At 35.5% G+C, this 22,946-nt stretch overlaps 1 protein-coding gene across 1 annotated transcript in view; it reads left to right on the top strand.

The window, feature by feature from the left end:
- LOC107701924 (mitogen-activated protein kinase 10-like) overlaps positions 1–22,946 on the top strand; it is an 81,959-nt gene that overhangs the window by 25,647 nt on the left and 33,366 nt on the right. The window contains exons 2-8 of the mRNA XM_016504078.1: positions 1,768–1,839; positions 5,481–5,650; positions 14,622–14,751; positions 16,185–16,243; positions 17,694–17,832; positions 18,013–18,178; positions 20,521–20,592. Of these exons, the coding sequence (XP_016359564.1) occupies positions 1,768–1,839; positions 5,481–5,650; positions 14,622–14,751; positions 16,185–16,243; positions 17,694–17,832; positions 18,013–18,178; positions 20,521–20,592 (808 nt within the window). The remainder of the gene's footprint in view (positions 1–1,767; positions 1,840–5,480; positions 5,651–14,621; positions 14,752–16,184; positions 16,244–17,693; positions 17,833–18,012; positions 18,179–20,520; positions 20,593–22,946) is intronic.

A 22,946-nucleotide genomic window follows, 5' to 3' on the forward strand; every position in this document is an offset into this window, starting at 1 on the left:
GGCTTTCATTTGTCTTGCACTGAGGAGAGGCTTCCTTCGGGCCACTCTGCCATAAAGCCCCGATTGGTGGAGGGCTGCAGTGATGGTTGTCTTTCTACAACTTTCTCCCATCTCCTGACTGCATCTCTGGAGCTCAGCCACAATGTTCTTTGGGTTCTTCTTTACCTCTCTCTCCAAGGCTCTTCTCCCCCGATAGCTCAGCTCTAGGAAGGGTTCTGGTCGTCCCAAATGTCTTCCATTTAAGGATTATGGAGGGCCACTGTGCTCTTAGGAACCTTAAGTGCAGCAGAATTTTTTTTGTAACCTTGGCCAGATCTGTGCTTTGCCACAATTCTGTCTCTGAGCTCTTCAGGCAGTTCCTTTGACCTCATGATTCTCATTTGCTCTGACATGCACTGTGAGCTGTAAGGTCTTATATAGACAGGTGTGTGGCTTTCCTAATCAAGTCCAATCAGTATAATCAAACACAGCTGGACTCAAATGAAGGTGTAGAACCATCTCAAGGATGATCAGAAGGAATGGACAGCACCTGAGTTAAATATATGAGTGTCACAGCAAAGGGTCTGAATACTTAGGACCATGTGATATTTCAGTTTTTCTTTTTTAATAAATCTGCAAAAATGTCAACAATTCTGTGTTTTTCTGTCAATATGGGGTGCTGTGTGTACATTAATGAGGAAAAAAAATTAACTTAAATGATTTTAGCAAATGGCTGCAATATAACAAAGAGTGAAAAATTGAAGGGGGTCTGAATACTTTCCGTACCCACTGTATATATATATATATATTGTATATATGTGTGTGTGTGTGTTTGCTGTACAAGAAACATTACTTATTATTATCAATGTTAACAGTTGTGCTGCATAATATTTGAGTAAAAACTGTGATACGTTTTTTCAGGATTCTTTAATAAGTATACAGTTCATTGAACAGCATTAAACGTCAACATTATATGAGCAACCTTATAAGTCTCTACTGTTACTTTTGAACAATTTAATGCATCTTTACGTCTGATTTTTATTTGTTATCGAAATATCAAAATATTTCTACTTATAAATTTATATCACTTCATAAATTTATATTTGAATTTCTTTCTTTTTTTTCATTCACACTGAGTGAAATCAGTAATAATAGCCAATAAATAAATAAAACATTTCATACTGTTAAAATGACCCACATGTTGTGCATCCATATGGATTGATCGCTTTGTTACTGCTGGCTGATATGAAATCTGGAAAACACTAATGAATATTTAACGCCTATCCACGGGGCTTCAGTATCTTTAAAAGGCAGGGTGCACAGTGCTTACCAAAAGCTCTTCCTCGTCCCTTGGGGGGAAAAAAAATAAAAAAATAACAGGAAACAGAGCAGAGCAGGCAGAAGAAATAATCTACGCGAATTAGCATACTGTCTTTGACTCCTGGATGACACTGACTATTCTTGGAACGTCCGTTCTCCTCAGACACATTCGCAGTTAATGCATAGATCCTCAGTGTGCCGAGAGCCGTTATATCCACAGGGCAGGGGCTTTGAGACCGAACGAAGATAGTAGATGTGAGAAGAGGAAAAAGTGTTGTTTATCATCTCAGCTTTCTCTCTTTTAGCACATATCATTATCTGCCAAAAAACATCTTGAGGAATCAAGTCATTTGAAGATGAAATGAGCTTTACGGAACAAAAAGCAAATATCTTGCTACCTCAATATAAAATTCTTACTATATTTGTTCATTCAGTTTTTAATCACGACTCTTAATTCCTGTGTTTCAGGTATTTATGAACAGACATTTCTTATATAACTGCAGTGCTCCAGTCCTGGATGTGAAGATTGCCTTTTGTCAGGTGTGTGTTCCATACAGGTAAATTAAAAGGTAGAGTATTCATTCACTTCCATTCTGTCTGTCATTCTTATGGATGTGTCATTGTTTAAAACAAATACTGGGGACAGCATGTCTGGGCACTTAAGGAAGTTGTACAGCTTACAGGATCAATTCCTTGCAGCATTCCAAGCCATTCAGAGTCGGGTTTCCCAAAATGCATTAAGATCACTTTAAATAAGCATTCAAGTGTTTTCTAAAATCAATGTAGTCATACAGATGCATCATTCAAATTAAAATCACTTAAAGGAAAAAAAAAAGATATTCTGAATCGTTTACTTGTGTTGCTGCAAACCAGACTTTCTTTTTTTTTCTGGGAAAGTGACTTTTTTTTATTGTATAATGACTTAAATTTCAGCATGTTTCTCATGCAAAGTTATCATAATATTGTTTGAACTCTGAAATATATCACATTGTGGAAATAAAATGGGTTGTAAATGTCAATCCATGTTGGCTTTAAATGGATAGTTCAGGCAAAAATGAACATTCTGTGATTATTTACTGCACCTTCATGTCGTTCCAAACCTGTATGACTTTCTTTCTTATGTGGAGCACAAAAGAAGATATTACAAAATGTCTAATTGTTATTTTTTTGTTGTTGTTTTGCTCTCCATTAACTTTCACTAAATAGACAAATACAGGTTTGGAATGACATAAGGGTGAGTACTTGATGATTTTGAGTGAACTATCCCTTTAAATTCAATTTATAGATGTACATCTTCCTTAAATTCTGGGCTCTAGATTGACTGACTTGTGACAATATGACAATATAACTTTACTGACCTGATTTGTGTTGTAACAGTTTAAAAGGTTGCAAAAGGTAATTGCAACTTTTTTTCTCACAATTCTGAATTGCGAGATATAAACTCAAAATAGCAAAACATAAACTCAATTCTGAGTTTACATCTTGAAAAAATTATCATTGTGACTTTATATCTCACAATTCTGAGTTTTCTTCTCGGGATTGTGGGAAAAAAGTTGCAGTTACCCCTTTTGTTTTTTTATTCAATGGCCCAACAATCTTCCATAGACATTCATATATCAGAATATAATAATGATGGTTTTACATAATGAAACTTCCTTCTGCTTAATCTAAATATGAAATAAAGTATCTATTCCCTGAAGTAATCACAGTAGCACAGCAAAACTGACTTTTATATGTCCCTTGGGTTTTTGTCCTTCATTCTTTCTTTTGGGCCTTAAATTATCCTCATCACCTGTCAGAAAGTCATTTTGTGAGACGTACAGATCACAGGTCAAGAGGACAGTAGAGTTGCCTAGTGGATAAAGATTCGCTCTGTTAACCAAAAGGCTGTAGGTTCATATCCCATAAAGATCGCTCCATGAATCAACACTGTGTCCTTGAGCGAGACACTTAACCTCTGTGTACTCCACAGAGACTTTCACTGTAGTAAGTGTACTGGTGGTCACTTCAGATAAGTGTGTCTGAAACTGACTCCTGAACCAAGTGTGTTTCATATCCCTAAAAGTGTATCAGCTCTATTGCGAAACAGGAGACCTGTTTCAGAATTGATTCCAGTAGATTTTGATGCTAGCACGTTGCTAAGCTAACAACACAATAATATGAAAACCATAAATATGCTACATGCAGAATTTATTTATTTATTTATTTAGAACGAATTTATAAATCCAGTCTTCAGTGTCACATGATCCTTCATAAATCATTCTAATATGCTGATTTGATGCTCAAGAAAAATTTCTTATGATTGCCATTACTGAAAACAGTTTTTGCTGTTTAACATTTTTGTGGAAACTACCATGCAGTAGTTTAGGGTATGGAAGATTAAAAAAAAAATTGTAATTTTTTTTTTTATAATTAATAAAAAAAAAAAATCTGAAAAAAAAAAATCTAAAGTAACATGTTTTCAATTAAATGCTATTAAAAATTAAATTAAAAGTAAATACTTTTCTATTTCAAATAAATGCTTATGAATTTTCTATTCATAAAAGAATTGTTCAAATGTATGTATCATGATTTCTACGAAAAGATTAAGATGCAAAAACTGTTTTCAACATTGATAATAATAACAACCATTATTAGTAATTGAGTACCACACTAGTTGATAGTAATTGAGCAAATCAGAATATTAGAACGATTTCTGATCGTGTGATTAAAATAGAAAACAGTTATTCTAAATTGTAATAATATTTCACAGTATTACTGTTTTTACTGCATTTAATCAAGTAAATGCAGCTTTGATGAGTATAAGAGACAAATAAAATTTTCATAATTCAAAACTTTTGACCTGTAGTGTGTGTGTGTGTGTGTAATTTCACCACAATAATGAAACCAAACCATTCTATGTGCTCTAACAATTATTTCAATAAAAGGCCACAATTACCACAAATCAAAGCTCATAAGCTTCAAATTAGCCCAGTCAGTTTAATAGGGGGACACTGCAGTGAGGAGTGACTCCCAAGATGAAGATAGACTTTACGAAGCACGTACACACATGCATTTATGCATATTACTCTCTCTCTCTCTCACTAATTACCATTTAGCTTGTGAAATTATGTGGACAGCTTCCTCTCTTGGTATATGGCCACAAATGCATTCACTATGTGACAGTTAGTACAATCGATTACACAGCTGACTTTTGTGCCAATGCTGGCATGAAGAGAGCTCTCATAACCTCGATCATTTAACTTAAAGGGTTAGTTCACCCAAAAATGAAAATTCTGTCATTAATTACTCACCCTCATGTCGTTCCAAACCCGTAAGACCTTCGTTCATCTTCGGAACACAAATTAAGATAGTTTTGATGGAATCTGAGAGCTGTCTGACCCTGCATAGACAGCAATACAACTGAAATGTTCCCAAGTCCAGAAACGTAGCAAGGAGATCTGTAAAATAATCCATGTGACATCAGGGGTTCAACCGTAATTTTACGAAGCTACGAGAATACTTTTTGTGCGCAAAAGAAAAAAAAAAAACGACTTTATTCAACAATTCGTCTCCTCTGCGTCACCCTGTAACGCCACTTTGGAGAATATCCACTAGACATAAACAAGGTATGCTGTTCTGTGTCAGCTGCATCACACGGATACGCTGCTTTCGTTCAGATCAAATCACAACAACGTAGGAAACAGATCCAGTGTGATGCAGCTGACACACACTCTCCAAAATGACGTTACAGGGTGGAGACGAATTGTTGAATAAAGTTTTTTTTTTTTCTTTTGCGACATATAAAGTCTTGCATCTTCTCAAATTGCTTATAGTAATAGATGCAATGTTTGTCTTCACTCATTTGTGACACCTCATTTTATTTAATTATATTAATTTAGTTGCCTAGTGTGTGGTTTGACCTGAATATCAAGCTGCCATATCACATTGCAATCGTTTATTTATCTGCAAGTCGTTTAAGCGAACTCATCTGTAGTTTTATAGTGTTAAATGGGTTTTCATATCCCGTGCTGATGAAAATAAGACTGTTTATTATATCACTATTGAGGTGAATCGTTTAAAGTTAAATTAGGTTTGTATGAATTTATGAATGTGCTTTTTTAATAATAGCCTTACAAGTGCTTATCAACTGTTCTGTGATGTTCTCATCTTTTTTTCTCCACATCCATCTTTTTCTCCAGGGGTTTGGTAAACAAGTTGATGTTTCTTACATCGCCCAGCATTACAACATGAGCAAAAGCAAAGTGGACAACCAGTTCTACAGTGTGGAAGTAGGAGATTCCACCTTCACGGTTCTCAAACGGTACCAAAATCTAAAGCCCATCGGTTCTGGGGCTCAGGGAATAGTGTGGTGAGTACCCATAATGCATCGCTTTGTCTTTTTATTGTGAAAGATGTCCATATGGATGGCATAATGATTCTCAAACGTCTTCCTGATTGAGGCTTTTAATGTTAAGTTCTTGGCAGAATGAATTGCAGTTCCCAGTGGACAGCAATTAATTTGGATCCGAGTTGTGCTCATTGTGCTCCCCAAAAACCAAACCCTATGATTTACAATGAAAATACAAGCTAGTATGAGTCGTTGACTTTTCACCCATGGGATTATGGGAAATCTAGATTAAGTTGGCCCTCCCTTTTCCCATTTCCCTGTCTTTTTCCCCTCCCCCATTCCTCTGTCCTTGCCTCTCAGTTTCAGTGGCAGCGGTACGGTTGTGTGGAGCAGGCAGGGAGGCAGGACTGGACTGTTAATGGCTTTGTTGATGTGTTCTGGCTGGTTTGCTGGCTGCGGTAATCCTGCCTGCTGGACGGACAACCCTGATCTAATTTAGCTTCCTCTCCTCAGCAGCAGTCACATGATGTAGCATGGCAGCTGTATTAGCCTAACAAACGCCACATCATTCTCCAGAGAGAGAGAGAGGCAAAAGAAGGACAGTTTAAAAGGACTGTGCAAAGTCACATGTTTTCCACAGGCCCTGATGAAACTAATGTGGTTAGGTTATATTGCTGCAATATTTAAAAAATATTATAAAAACCTTAAAATCTTAGAGGCTAGAAATCTAAAAAATCTAACTAAACTGCACACTTAATATTTTGGGGTTTATGTATTTTGATTACCAGAACTGCAACTCAGCATATAAACTATAAAAGTGATCTTTTGAAGTTATAAAAATGATTGGAGTATGTAAAAAAAATATATACAGTATATATATATAATAATAATAATAATAATAATTTCAGTCCTTCCACATTCGTGGGAAGTCGTGGCCTAATGGTTAGAGAGTTGGACTCATAACCTAAAGGTTGCAGGTTTGAGTCTCGTACTGGCAGGGATTGTAGGTGGGGGGAGTGAATGTACAGCGCTCTCTTCCACCTTCAGTACCACGACTGAGGTGCCCTTGAGCAAGGCACCGAACCCCCAACTGCTCCCCGGGCGCCGCAGCATAAATGGCTGCCCACTGCTCTGGGTGTGTGTTCACGGTGTGTGTGTGTTCACTGCTGTGTGTGTGCACTTTGGATGGGATAAATGCAGAGCACTAATTCTGAGTATGGGTCACCATACTTGGCCACATGTCACGTCACTTTCACTTTCAATTTACATGTTTAATACTTGCTTATGTACTTATATAACATATTTTGAATTCAGAAAATAATTACATATTAACACTGGTATTTATTTTCTATTAAATGGTAAATTTACATTTTAAAAGGAATATGATACAATTATTTTATTCGGAAATTATAGTATAAGGTATTGATAATGTTTGCAACATTTCTGTAAAAATACATACCAATGGAATAATTGCGATAAAATGAAAGTCTTTTAAACTCACCGAGGCTGCATTTATTTGATACAGTAAAAACAGTAATATTTTGAAATATTATTACAATTTAAAATAACAGTTTTCTATTTGAAAATATTTACAAATGTAATTTAAACCTTTGCTGGCAAAGCTGATTTTTTTCAAGCAGTCATTGCTCCAGTGTCACATGATCCTTCTAGAAATCTTATTTTTTCAAAAACCAGTTGTGTATATATTTATCACATTAAATAAACCAAACATTTGTCATATTATTAAGTATGTAGGTCAGGTTATTACAACCTTATCTTGACTTAAATAAACCTTTTCACAGCATATTTTTGCTAGCTGGGTCTGTGGAATTATTAAATGGATCTATCATATCATTCACAGTCCATGTTGGAAAGCTACATGCTGAATATTTAGATGACGCAGTGCTGCTTTCCTCAGAGTATAATAGTCAGAGCTATGAGCATCTGCTGCTAAAGGTTTGGCCGCTAATAATTCATCATATCACACACTCACACACCAATCTCCTGACTGCTGGAAAATGAGATTCTTTACCTTGCGGAACTCTCTCCTATATTGCATGTTGGGTAAAAAGGTGTGTGCCAAGAAAGTAAATGTATAAGTAAATACAATTATCTGTAAAACAAACAGAATGCCCAAAAACATTACAAGCATCCGTTCTGTATTATATAATCCATTATGCAGAACAAAGGCAATTTCTCAAGAAGCAAAAGGATGCTTTCAGACTCTTAGGGGATTTCTTGGCCTAAATAATAGAAGAAAGAAGTATTTTTGCCACGTTTTTGTGTTTCACTGAAGGTAGCTGTTGTGCTCATACTACTCATTCTATTTATGTTGTGCACTGTATAATTGTAGTAGGTCATAACATTTGTCTGTTACTAATAATATCGCACAATGAAATGTGCATGTTCCTTGGCTCATTGGTTGTTTGAACAGCCAAATTTGATTAAAAATAAATATATACGATATATTTACTATATATTACCATTTCTGCAATCTTAACTCATCACAACTTTCTTGTGACAGTGTAACCACAGTTTTGAATATTTATTGTTGCATATTGTGTGCTGTTTCAATGGTTTGGAGACAGTAAAATATTAAGTACATTTGTACTTTTATTCAGCGAGGATTGCATTAAATTGATCAAAAGTTACACTAAAGACATTTATAATCTTATACATTTCCACAATTTCCACAGAAATATTTTTTACGCAGCACAACTGTTTTTAACATTGAACAGTTTTCTATTTGAAAATATTTACAAATGTAATTTAAACCTTTGCTGGCAAAGCTGATTTTTTTCAAGCAGTCATTGCTCCAGTGTCACATGATCCTTCTAGAAATCTTATTTTTTCAAAAACCAGTTGTGTATATATTTATCACATTAAATAAACCAAACATTTGTCATATTATTAAGTATGTAGGTCAGGTTATTACAACCTTATCTTGACTTAAATAAACCTTTTCACAGCATATTTTTGCTAGCTGGGTCTGTGGAATTATTAAATGGATCTATCATATCATTCACAGTCCATGTTGGAAAGCTACATGCTGAATATTTAGATGACGCAGTGCTGCTTTCCTCAGAGTATAATAGTCAGAGCTATGAGCATCTGCTGCTAAAGGTTTGGCCGCTAATAATTCATCATATCACACACTCACACACCAATCTCCTGACTGCTGGAAAATGAGATTCTTTACCTTGCGGAACTCTCTCCTATATTGCATGTTGGGTAAAAAGGTGTGTGCCAAGAAAGTAAATGTATAAGTAAATACAATTATCTGTAAAACAAACAGAATGCCCAAAAACATTACAAGCATCCGTTCTGTATTATATAATCCATTATGCAAAACATAGGCAATTTCTCAAGAAGCAAAAGGATGCTTTCAGACTCTTAGGGGATTTCTTGGCCTAAATAATAGAAGAAAGAAGTATTTTTGCCACGTTTTTGTGTTTCACTGAAGGTAGCTGTTGTGCTCATACTACTCATTCTATTTATGTTGTGCACTGTATAATTGTAGTAGGTCATAACATTTGTCTGTTACTAATAATATCGCACAATGAAATGTGCATGTTCCTTGGCTCATTGGTTGTTTGAACAGCCAAATTTGATTAAAAATAAATATATACGATATATTTACTATATATTACCATTTCTGCAATCTTAACTCATCACAACTTTCTTGTGACAGTATAACCACAGTTTTGAATATTTATTGTTGCATATTGTGTGCTGTTTCAATGGTTTGGAGACAGTAAAATATTAAGTACATTTGTACTTTTATTCAGCGAGGATTGCATTAAATTGATCAAAAGTTACACTAAAGACATTTATAATCTTATACATTTCCACAATTTCCACAGAAATATTTTTTACGCAGCACAACTGTTTTTAACTGATAATAAAAATAAATGTTTCTTGATCAGCAAATCAGCATATTAGAATGATTTCTAAAGGATCATGTGACACTGAAGACTGGAGTATTGATGCTGAAAATTCAGCTTTGCCTCACAGGAATAAATTAAATTTTAAAACACATTAAAATAGAAAACACTTTTTGATCACATAAATGCAGCCTTGGTAAGCATTAAAGACTTCTTTCAAAGACAAAAACAAAAACTTATCTACCCCAAACTTTGGATCAATAGTGTATAAAAATAAGCATAAAATGAAGCATTATATAATATATACTATATTAAATCTAATATGCAATGAGCAGTATGTTAGTACTAATTTCTGAAAATAGCTTGATTATTATGCAACCTCTCATAGCAAAAAAGCACCTTTATTTACATGTCTTGCTTATGACAGGCCACAAAGACTATGTCACTTATGAGAGAAAAATAATGAGAACACAAACAAGCTGATAGGAGGTTTCTGAGCCAAGCTCTTGTGCAGCTGGCAGAGGGGCTGAACATTGTGATGAACTTAGTGTCAAGTTAATTACACTAGGCTGTGATTAATTTCACCAGGCTGTCACCAAACTCCACTATTGGCTGTCAGCGACTTTGTCATCTTTTCCACTTCCTTTCCTCATAGACTTAGGTTTGGGATGTGTGATGTATTGTGCTGTGATTATAGTGTTTGAATATGATTTTTAATGTGTTCAATTAAAAAAGAAGATTTTTTGTTGTGGCCCAAAAATGGCTGGAAAGTTTTAATCCTTGTTTTTTGTAGTGGAATAAAATTCCTCTACAAAAAACTCAGCAAATAATGATTTAAAGGAATAGTTCACCCAAAATGAACATTTGCTGAGAATTTACTCACCCTCAGGCCCTCCAGGATGTAGATGAGTTTGTTTCTTCATCAGAACAGATTTGGAGAAATTCCGCATTACATCACTTGCCCACCAGTGGATCCTCTGCAGTAAATGGGTGCCGTCAGAATGAGAGTCCAAACAGCTGATAAAAACATCACAATAATCCACAAGCAATTCAAACTACTCCAGTCCATCAATTAACATCTTATGAAGTGAAAAGCTGTGTGTTTGTAAGAAACAAACCTACTACTCTGACGGCACCCATTCACCCATGAGGATCCATTGGTGAGCAAGTGATGTAATGCTCAGTTTCTCCAAATCTGTTCAGATGAAGAAACAAACTCATCTACTCATCTTAGATGGCCAAATTTTCAGCATATTTCATTCATGTTGAACTATTCCTATATAGCCCACTCAAAAATTTAAATTTGCTGAAAAGTTACTTACCCTTATGTTGTTCCAAACTTGTATGACTTTCTTTCTACATGTGGAACACAAAAGAAGATACATGAAAGATATATAGAAGTTTTGGTTCTTATTGAGTTCCATTATATTTTTTGATAATACAGTGGAAGTCAATGGAAGCCAAAACTGTTTGGTTACCAACATTCCTCAAAATATCTTCTTTTGTGTGCCACAATATTTGTGTTTGTGTTTTAATTTTTGGGTGAACTATCCCTTTAAATTTCAATCTGTTTCTCACATAAATGTATCGTATAGCTTTGGAAGACAAGTCATATGGACTTAAGTGGCTTTTGTGATCATTTTTGTAGCTTATCATTATGAATGACCAATTATCATTTTCGTTAGATGGAAGTTTTGACACTCAGTTTTGACAAAATTTCAACTCCTTTTTTTGTATTTCTTAGAAGAAAGAATAATACTTTTAGATACATGTGACTGAGAAAATGATGACATAATATTTTTAGACAATTCCTTTAGGTATAACCCATTTTTACTAGTATGATATGATGTGGTTATATGTCAGGTCTTTCTACCCAAACAAACCTTGTTTTTATGCTGTAGTGTAAACTGTGGTTAAGTTAAAATGGTGTCTGGTTTGTGACAGCTGCCTGTAGGCTGGGCTCTTGAAGAGCAATGCTGCAATTCATTAACCACCTAGAGAGACAACCGTGACATCATCTTTGGGTATCTATGGCCGCCATTAGCCAAAAAATCTGAAACCGCTGTTACCATGGACACTCGGTTCCAAAAACGTGCTTTAGAAACTTTCCTGCTGCAGCTCATAGAATATCTTGCCTGCTTAAAATCACATGGTTTACTTTCTAAACATTGTTTAGTGGACTGAAATAACTATAATTTAGCTGCACTTGGTGCAGAAACAGTTTTCACCCAATTAAATTAGAAGAAACAGTAAGTAGCACACTGAATTGAAGGTGAAATTTTAAAGTAGAAAGGCTGAAATAGTATTTTGTACTGTAGGTTAGGGTTTTTCCTCACCCCTCCTTGAAAGCCTGTTTTGGTGTATCTCACCCCCTTCTGCTTTGACCATCTGCTGTATAACCAACTCTACAGCTCTGACTGTCTGCTCAAATAATCCATAGGTGAATCAGAGATCCATATGGACCTTTGAGTTCTTGATTTCAGACTTTTATTCAGAGTTAAACATGTAGCTTTGACTGTTGAGTTGTAGTCCAATGTGGAAGTTTTAAAAACGGTTGCATTGAACAGACAAGTGCCCAAGCACACACAGACCCTCACGTTTTATTCACCCAGAAGGCGTTTAAATAGGTTTTTATTGGAGATTAAAAGAGTGTAGGTCAGTTTTGACTGTAGAACAGGGCACACTTTCAACTTTTCAGTTGCGGTTTCTGTCTGTGGCTCCATGGGGTACTGCAGGAGGAATTCATTTTTCAGTCATTACATTTCCTGGTCCTGTGTGAGTCATGTTAGTCTTATTTTAACAATGGCACTTTAAACTTTACCAGCGCATGTCAACATGGTTAAAGAGTAGACTTTTTCAGTGCAGCCTTATGGGTTGAAGCTATTCAGTCGTAAACCTCAGCAGCTTTCAGAACACAATGGCCTCTGGTAGCACTTCTTGTACCTGGTCCAGTCGTAAAAAATAAAGTGCTTTTTACCAATTGCTCTACTGCTGCATTAACCACACTGTAATAAAATTGCCAGGAATTTACAGGATTAAAGAGTATTATTTTACAATAAATTACTGTAGCCAGAAATTTATTCTGAAATCAATGCATGCTGGGTCATTTTCTTACAAATGACTGTAAATGATCAGCAGAATGATACTAAGAGGACAGTAATTTACTGCTCGTTTTACTCGCTTTAACTGTGCCACTGTGAGTAATTTAGATGTTTACTACTGTAATTGTACACTGACAAAAATAATCACTCAAACACATTTATACTTCACACAAAAATAATTATCAAGCGTAGCGTTAGTTCTGGCAGGTCACGTTAGTCAAGCTCGCATCAGCTGACCTTCAGCTGATCCCCATCTACCTATGGGAATACGACACCTATCTAAGCATTCATATATAAGGTCCCTCAGTATTATCAGCAGTTTTCGCATTGCTCAATAGCTAATTACCCTCCTCCATCCCCAGCTCCTCCTCTGTCAGTCGAGATTCAGCCTTCTGATTCTCATTGAATCAGACTAATTCTAAAATGTGTAAATAAAATGATTGAACTTTAACAATATCTGCAATACAGTTACGTTAGTTCTGTTCTGTTTACCCTGGGGGGTTATTGCAGCTCTCCCTGCTCTCATCCATGCTAGGCTGCATGGAGGCGCAGGGAGTTTTTGCCCAGAACAGAACCATACCGCCAATCCAAACTGTATGCTAATTGTCAATCATCTTTGACGATAGTGGTCCTGACAGAATTGACATATTCCTGTCATGCTAATTATCACACAAAATCCAGGTGGCCGGAACTTTATGCCTGTCTGGTTGTAATTTCCCATAATCCTCAAAGTAAAAGACAGGAAACAACGGAGACGGGTACCACCCACTGTGATACATTAATGCTTTTTTGTGGCTAATTTATTATAAAAATTCATTTATTGCCTCCCTTTGGCATTGAAGGGACCATTTTGTTTGTGAAATTGAATTGTGAATCATTACATTTTTTAAGCTTAACTCTTTAAATACTATTAATACCAGCCTTCCATTTATCAGAGAACATTAATGTGTTATATCAAAATGAGCCATTGGCTACTTGTTTTCTGCAGTGCTTTGGGATTGAAGCCACACACACACACACACACACATACACACTGAGTGCCTTGGCCCTCTCTAATCCTGTATTTTCCCGTGGAGAGCTGCGGCTCTTGCATAGTTAATGAGCACGGTTTTCCTGGGTGGTGAGGGAAAGCAGAGTGAAAGGGAGAAAGGGAAGGAGAGGGAGCGACTCCAGGTTTAACCCTTTGCTCATATTGCAAGATTGGAGAAGCATACTCTCTCCACCGATCAATCAGTGAAGGGTTTCCTGATGTCAGCGTTGAACATTACTCGATTTCTCTCAAATTTCTGTAAATTAAAATGTGAAAAACCCATTAACTCGCATGAATAGAATGTTCAATATACTGTACATTCAAAAATATATATTTGTATTATATATTTTCGCACTAAATTGTGATTGGTCTTTCTTGCATTTATTTGCATATTGAATTAGGATTGGATTTTTCTTTCTTACATCTACACGGTAAAAACAGATTTTTCGAAGTTGTAAATAAAATAAGGTTTATTGGAGTATGTTTGACGAGAAAATACTATTTCAGTCTCAATGTTACATTTAATTCAGTTTGTTACCTGCCATTATTTTTTAATTAATTGTGAAATTTACAAGCAATTTCTGAATTTAAATTGTTTCAGCATCATTTTTTTCCAGTGTATTAAACCATTTTGCATTTTGCAAAAGCAGCTCAAAAACATCCAACTGAAAACAAGGTGTTGCCCTAAAACTTAAACACTCTTTATTTATTCATTGCAAACAATAATATTTCTTTGTGAAAATGCAAATCTGGTTTATTTTATGGCCTTCATAATTTTAGATAATAAAAATTGAAATGAGCTGCAAATTGGAAAAAAAACAACAAAAAAAAACACTTTTTGCCCAAAGGTTATATAGAGATATGTGTTGAATTTCACTCTGAATGTGAATTAAACATTTAAATGATTTTCATTCTCTTCACTAACTCATTGTTTTCCCACAAATTAATATTACTTTCTCTCTCACTCTCTCTGGCAGTGCTGGATATGACGCCGTCTTGGACAGAAATGTGGCCATTAAGAAACTCAGCAGACCTTTTCAGAACCAGACTCATGCCAAGAGAGCATACAGGGAGCTGGTGCTTATGAAATGTGTCAATCACAAAAACGTGAGTGCCAGATCTCAATATCTCTCACCCGTTGTTCCACTGGATGGCAAATGCTGCTAATAACTATTTCCTTTGAGACAAAAAGTGGGCTCAGAAAGCTAAACCCGCCATTCAAGTTCAAAAATATTTTGTGTTATTAGGGAATAATAACTCTTTAACTAGCTAAATAGCTAGATATATATATTTTCAGGCCTATTTAATATGCATCTATGTTCTAGATAGAGCAGGGGTGTCAAACCCTGCAGAGTTTTGCTCCAACACATATACCATGTATTTTTCAAATAAGCCTGAAGGACTTGATTAGTTGGATCAGGTGTGTTTAATTAGAGTTGAATCTAAACTCCTCCAGGAATTGAGTTTGACACCCCTGGTCTAGAGTAAACAAACAGATGATTCATTTGTTGTACTGAAAGGTGGGACTTCTGTTTATACAGCCGCCATATTGAAAATTACTGTACATATCTTGCACACAAACCTCAGACTGAGAGAGCGAGAGAGAGAGAGAGAGAGAGAGAGAGAGAGAGAGAGATCGGTAGCATTAGATATTGAATGACAAAGTAAGAGAGAAAGGGAGTAATGTTGTTAAAAGACAGAGAAGAAAAACTTTTTTGGCAACTGAACAGTTCACAGTGCTGCTGCCAGATCTGCTGTCCTCCTCCTCGCTCTCTCTCTCTCGCCATCTCTCTCATTGAGACTCGGGTTATAAAGGACAGCTGGGGCGTGACAGAAATACAAATGTGTTTTTTCTGTCATCCTCACCTCTTATTGACCATTGACAATCGTTTTATGGATCTTCCAACCTCTTTTTGAGGAAAATAACATTGGCAAAGTTTACCCACACATTCTAAATGAGTAGTTAAAGGCATAATTCACGGATAAATGACAGTTCGGTCATTATTTAGTCACCTTGGTGTCATTCGAAGCCTGTGTGCTGTTATTTATCCTGTGGAACAAAATAAATAAATAAATCATTGTTATTTCATTATCACTGATATACTATTATAGTTTTTGTTAATATTTTAAATTAGATTTTATATTTATATTTTCTGTTTTCACTTTAATTTTATTTAAAGTTTTAGTTTTGTTGTGTTTTTGTCATTTTTATTAGTTTTTTTTAGTTTAGTTTTTTTTTATCGTTTTTTGTCTTTATTTCAGTTAAAGTTCATTTTATTCCAGGTGACAAAAGTTTATGATTTTAGTTAACTAAATAATAACACTGAAATAAAAAATAGATACTTGTTTATGTATTTTATATTTTTATAAATGTATTTAAATACTTTTTAAGTAAAAAAAAAAAAGTCATGCAATGACTCAAGAAGACTTTAAAAATTGTAAGAAGATTAAATTTTTTGGTGAACTATTCCTTTAATGATTAATCCAATGGAGCATTATAGTATAACTTCACAAAGTTTTTCTCTTCTTTTCTCCTCCAGATCATCAGCTTATTAAATGTCTTCACACCACAGAAGTCTTTAGAGGAATTCCAAGATGTGTAAGTACCATTTGGAGATTTTCCCAGGCATGAAGTCATCTGATTATATCATATAAAACATCTGAATGTAAACCGTTGACTGCTAGTGTTAGAACGGCAATCATGAAACTGTTCTGGTTCTGAAATCTGATTGGATAAGCTATGTTCAAAGCCAAATTGATGTTTTAAGCACACCTGTCACTGTATATATGTATATATATCAAGCTAACCTAAGGAAAGAAATATATTGTCAGAAAGAGAAGGGGGCATTTATTGCTGAAAGTGTTTGCATTTGAATAAACATTACTAATAATGTAAATGTTTTTGAAACAAAGAAGAAAGAAAGTGAAGTGACGTGTGGCCAAGTATGGTGACCCATACTCGGAATTTGTGCTCTGCATTTAACCCATCCAAGTGCAAACACACACTGAACACACACACACTGTGAACACACACCCAGAGCAGTGGGCAGCCATATTGCTGTGGCGCCCAGGGAGCAGTTGGGGGTTCGGTGCCTTGCTCAAGGGTCTCACCTCAGTCGTGGTATTGAAGGTGGAAGAGAGCGCTGGTTATTCACTCCCCTCCACCGACAACAATGCATAGTCTGCCACAGTAAGGTGATTTATGATTTTTCAGGTTAATTGCAGCATGCCCTGTGGTTGAGCTTATGCAGGCTCCCGATACAAGCACTGTGATGTAGCAGTAAGGGTGATAGATCACCTGCAGTCGGTTATGCTCCCGCTCCCAGGTTGGTCCCTGACACTTGAATCTCATGCCGCCCATGCCTTCATTTATTTTGCATGCTGTGTGGACTTAATCTAGAGCAGGATCAATATGTTGAGTATGAAATGTCTGCTCAGTCAAAGCCGGATCATTTGAGTGTTAGGATGGATGGGATGTGAGTTCATGTGGACTAAATTATTAGAAATCAGCTAATTAGCTTCTGAGTTGTGGTCAGCCAAATTGTAAAACAAAATCTGAAACTAGTTTGTCACAGTTTGTCATATTACATTTTTTTGTGATCTTAAATTATATTTTTTTGGTTATAATTATACTCATTACTATTAAAAAGTATTTAAAAAAACTATTATAATAAAAAAATCACTATTTGTGTGGTACATTTATTTATAAGTATATATTATATTTATAATAATAATAACATAATAGTTTTCATAAAACAAAACGTTTAATCCATAAATGTGCAGCCATGGTTTCTGAGCACTCAGCAGAATGCGATTGACTGTTAGTATTCCATTCACTGACTTGCTGACTGTCATCATCCGACAAGTATTTTCTCTGTATAAGAGGTTGTAAAGATCCACATCTATCCACAGTGGCCTCTTTTGTGCATTAAGAAAGAATGAATAAACCATGGCAATTTAATATGACATAATCACAGGGACAGTCGCTGTTGCTGTTGTCCAGCCTGAGAAATTCACATTTTCTTCCTTCCTTTTTCTCTTTTCTCCAGTTACCTGGTCATGGAGTTGATGGATGCAAACCTTTGCCAGGTGATTCAGATGGAGCTGGACCACGAGAGGATGTCCTACCTGCTGTACCAGATGTTGTGTGGAATCAAACACCTGCACTCAGCCGGCATCATCCACAGGGTGAGAGACATGGATGCACACAGCAGGATCAATAAATGATGACAGGATTTTAATTTAGGGTGAACCAAAATTCATACCGGGATGGAATAATCAATTTTATTAATTTAAATAATCAATAAAAGCTGAACTCCTAACAAAACTCTTATCATCTTCTCGCCATGACCCATATTTTCCATTAAGGATCTGAAACCTAGCAATATTGTGGTGAAATCCGACTGTACGCTGAAGATCTTGGACTTTGGGTTGGCGAGAACTGCTGGCACTAGCTTTATGATGACACCCTACGTGGTGACGCGGTACTACAGGGCCCCGGAGGTCATCCTGGGCATGGGATACAAGGAGAACGGTAAACCAATCACGGGACTGCATGCAGGTTGACCTACACTTTTAAATAACACTATAATCTTGGGTTTTATAGACCCTGTGAAATCAAAACTGAAGTTAAAGTGGAGTTTTGTGTCCAAATATTTTAGTATTTAGTAAGTAAAGCAGTATGTTTTATGCAACTAGTAGTATGCTATTGGTGCGTTCAAGTCCTCCTGGGAAGTTTGTATTTACGAATTTAGAAGTCGTAATTACGATGGAAGGTGCATTCAGGTCAGTTTGGTCAGATCAAGATGGCAATGTACTGTACCATTTCGACAAAAAATTCAGCAAGATTTCTTAACTCTACTTCTACAATATGTAATTGCACAATACTATGGAATTTTATACATAAAACTTTGATAGTTTTAATTGTAAATAAAAAAAAATGTGGTGGAATTTATGTGCATTCAACTCTTACATACAATCTTTCTGGCATGCATCATATAATGTGGTCACATGACCTTACTACATTGTATATTTAAATAATTAATTGTAATTTTGCAAGTAAATATGGTTATTTTGCATTTTAATCCAATTTTGGGTCAAATTTTTGACAGAATTATTCAAGTAAGTCAAAAAAAAGATGTAGTTGGGTTATTATCTGCCTTCTAATCATAGTATACATGCTATATACTTCAGAAATTCCCAACACTTTCAAATATAACTATATTGTACTATAGAAGGCTTTATTCGAATTTTTGGGTTTTATAGACCCAGTGACATCAAAATTGGGTTTCTGTGGCTTTTAGTCAATGTCTGCAAACTATTTTAGTATTTTAGTAGTTATGTGCAGCATTATGTTTTATGCAACAAGTAAGATTTCAACTGGTAGCATGTTATATTGTGGTCACATGGCCTTACTACACTGCATAGTTAATTCATTAAATTTAAAACATTAAATTTGTTTTACATTTTCACAGAACAATATAATAATGAGTCAAGAAAGATACAGTTGGTCAATATTTACAAACTAGTCATAGTATGCATGCTATATACTTAATAAAATTAGTAAGAGTAGTACGCTATTCTGAACATCGTTTAGCTGTGGTTTTGTAGATGTAACATTTTTTTTGCTATTTAAAAAATAAGTTGTGTCAATTTTCTGTTTTAGTATATACAGAAATACAGGAAGGAAATTGTATTAAAGGGGTCCTATTATGCTCTTTTACAAAGTCTTGATTTTGTTTTGGGGGTGTACTAGCTCTCATACTAGGTTGTTCGAAAAACACATTGTTTTTCACATATTTTTACATTATTACAACACCTCTCTCCCCAGTCCGGCATGAACGGCTCGAATAGTTCCTGTATCAAATGAAGGCCCGCCTTCTGAAATACGAAATGTGCTGTGATTGGTTAGCTGGGCCAGTGTGTGTTGTGATTGGCACCACTCGGTGCCTGGTTGGGAAATGTCACGCCCCTTACCATAACCGTCTGTGAGCTTCAGTGTAAATATTGCGTCAAAATCAAATCAATTTGAGCGTGATTTAAACCCGGATGATTGTAACCACTCTAAGTTCGTCTGCCTTGGGAAAGCTAGCGTGTCGCCGACATAGCGATAACACTCGTTGCCTTCTGTAGTGCAGCTCAACCAGGTCTCGTCCCATTCGTTTATATTTGTGATATCACAAATCCCGGAAAATATGCGTTGTAGTCCAAACGAGCCGTTCGTTGTACTTTTTGAAAAGTGATTTCTGTTGAATAAAATATCTTTTTTTGAAGTGGACTTTGAGCTTTGTAACTTTGCAGATCTTTTTTATGCTCAAACAGCAACATTACAGACTAACTAAAGTTGAAAATGTGAAAACGCATAATAGGACCCCTTTAAATGACAACATTTATGTATAGTTTAAGCTGCAAATGTGCCAAAATGAGCAGACTATTTGGATTAAAGTTAATGTTACTAAGTTTTCAGGTTTGAGGTTGGGAAGATTAGTTCAGTACTTAGATTTCTTAACCTGCTGTTAATTTTATGAAATACTAACATATTTCACTGCTTGAAAACTCAAATAACTCATTAATACACTAAGGACCAAAATATGAGTGTGTATATTTAGAGTACGGGGGTAGCAGAGAGAGGTCAGGCTATGGATTTCCTGCCACAAACAGTGCTCCCTGAGGTCTGTCCCCAGCTTTAACTTTGATCTGAGCAGTTGTGGAATAATCCTTTGTCTAATTACATGTGTGGCAGATACCGCAGATATAATTAACCAGAGTGATACAGCTCATGTAGGTCTTTCTCTCTCCATCACTGATGACTGTTTGTGCTAATGCTAACCTCTCTGTTTCTTTCCTTCACTCTTTTTCCCGCTTCTGTGCCTGCAGTGGATATTTGGTCAGTTGGTTGCATCATGGGTGAAATGGTGCGCCACAAAATCCTATTCCCCGGCAGGGATTGTATCCTTCATGAATGGGTCCAAACTGGCTTGATTTTACTATCCAATAAGAAAGTAGCATCAATTATCAGTGAAAACATCAGTTTTATCAAGCAGAATAAATCTGTAATTCTTAATAATACATAAACTAATATTTTTGTTTCAAATTGGACTGAAAGACAGATCTTTTTTCAGTAAACACAAAATAGTGAGTTTTTGTTTTGTTTAATTCTATTAAACTTTTAAAACTTTTTCTTATACTTTTTAGTGTTGCTTATCAATATATTATTATATAATATTTATAATAAAATTATTTAATAATAAAACAACTGTAAAATTATATATACATGCATGTGAATGTGAGTGTGTGTGTGTGTGTGTATATATGAGGAGTTCATTTGCAAAAACCGATAACTCCATTTTTATTTTTTTTCAGAAATCACGTTTTGTTATTGCGCATTCCAAGTAATATCAATCAAACTGCAGATGGGTTGTTTTGATTACGTAATAATAACTTAAACAAATGCAGGTAATTTACAAAATTAAAGTTCATTGAAAGTATGTTTTTTTTAATATATATTAAAAGTTTGTTTTATAGCAAAAGCAGGTAACTCCAACAGTCGTTTTTTTGGCAAAAGCAGATAACTCCACATTTCATGTTTTAGAGTTGAAAAAAACACTTGTTTAATCTTTGTAATCTCCTCAGATGACAATGTAGATGCCTGACAAACGTTGTTGTTGTTGTGATCATAAACTGTATGGATGTGATTACACGCAATACACGGAGCTTTTCCCTCACCATTGTAACGCGCTGCTTTTGCAAGGTTCCGTGAAAACGTTTCAGCTTTTATTTTCCTTTTTCGCCCTGAAGAAGGTATCACAGATTCATCAAGTTTGTCGAAATGATCCATCCTCGATCACTTTTAGTCAGCTTTGACGAAACTCCTCTCAGCTAGCACGTCTTTTCAAAGTGAAAGTAGCCTTGTCACCTGACCTGAATACAGCGCGCTGATTCGCTAAAATTGACTTATCGGCTTCTGTTCAAAAACAACAAGGCTGCTTGTCGGCTTCTGCAGTAAATCGTGAATTCGCGATGCCTTGAAAGTGGACAAAACCGGCTTTTTTGACGAAACGTGTTTAGGGTTCAGATCGCGCTATATGTGGAGAATAATGCACGGCAATCAGCTCATTTTTTTGAAAGTGGCGTTTATCGGTTTTTGCAAATGAACTCTTCTACAAACACAAACACTGTATACATACACTTATAAGTAATTTTATGAGTACTATTTTATTTATATATTTTTTTATGGTTTTCATGATTTTGTGGTCCATATGAGACTCAACCTGACTGGACCAGTGTTCATGTGTTCAGGCATAACTAATCGACTAAGTCTGTAGTTTCCCTAACCTGCAGGTTTTGCTCAGGTTTTCGTATTTTAGTTGTAGCTTAAAGATCCAAATCTCTTTTTCTGACTTTATAACACTCGTACCTTCCCTCATTGCCTTCAGTCCTCTATGAATATTTAAGATTGTGTTCATTAGGATGCTGTGGGATCATTGTCTGATGTGTTTTTGAGACCGATGTGGAGGCACCTCTCCTCAGCGCACTGTAGTTATTCGCCCCTTAATGGGAAGCAGTTCTTGCTTAATTGACATTTAGAGACAGTGAAACTAGTAAAATAATGATCTCCCTTTCCAGTCACTCATTAAGTTAACTTTATTCATTTATTTAGTGATTTTGCTTTCATCTGCTGTTTTGGAGTGTTCTGTGATGGTGATGTAGTTATAGTAAAGTTAGTAGGGGAGCAGTGCTTGTTTTCTGCTCTCCAAACTGCAGTCAAGTTATTGATCCTGTAGACCAAGCTTGGCTTATTTGGGTCTTTTTAAAAACTCATTAACACGTGCCTGAATGGACTTCTTTGCTGTGCTGTTTCGTCGATACCATTTACATAGTATACATCTACAGGGTGTAATTTACTAAAGCCTGAAACACTAAACCTATTTTAATATAAGTATTTAACATCTTCACTTTGGTTGATTTCTGGTTTGGTTGAATTTAACTTTGCACCTGATATGCATGTAGGCTTTTGGCTTTGGCAAAAATTTGCCCTTGATTTTTTCTTTTTATTACATTCTGCTAACCTCTTTAACATAATTTTTAACATAGACCGCTCTGATCTCGTCATTTAATAATAAATTAGAATACTTAATACTGGAATATGAAGGATTGTGTTATCTCTCTCTGCCAGAGTGAGTTCATAAGTGATATTTTGAACAAAATGGAGTCATTGATGGATATCTTTTAAAGGTCCCCTGAAATGCTTAGAAACACGCAGCGTTACTCTATGTGTTGACGTCATTTTAACTGAAACAGGA

Source organism: Sinocyclocheilus anshuiensis, unplaced genomic scaffold (assembly GCF_001515605.1).
Source record: "Sinocyclocheilus anshuiensis isolate Anshui unplaced genomic scaffold, SAMN03320099.WGS_v1.1 scaffold1184, whole genome shotgun sequence".
Lineage (NCBI taxonomy): Eukaryota > Metazoa > Chordata > Actinopteri > Cypriniformes > Cyprinidae > Sinocyclocheilus > Sinocyclocheilus anshuiensis.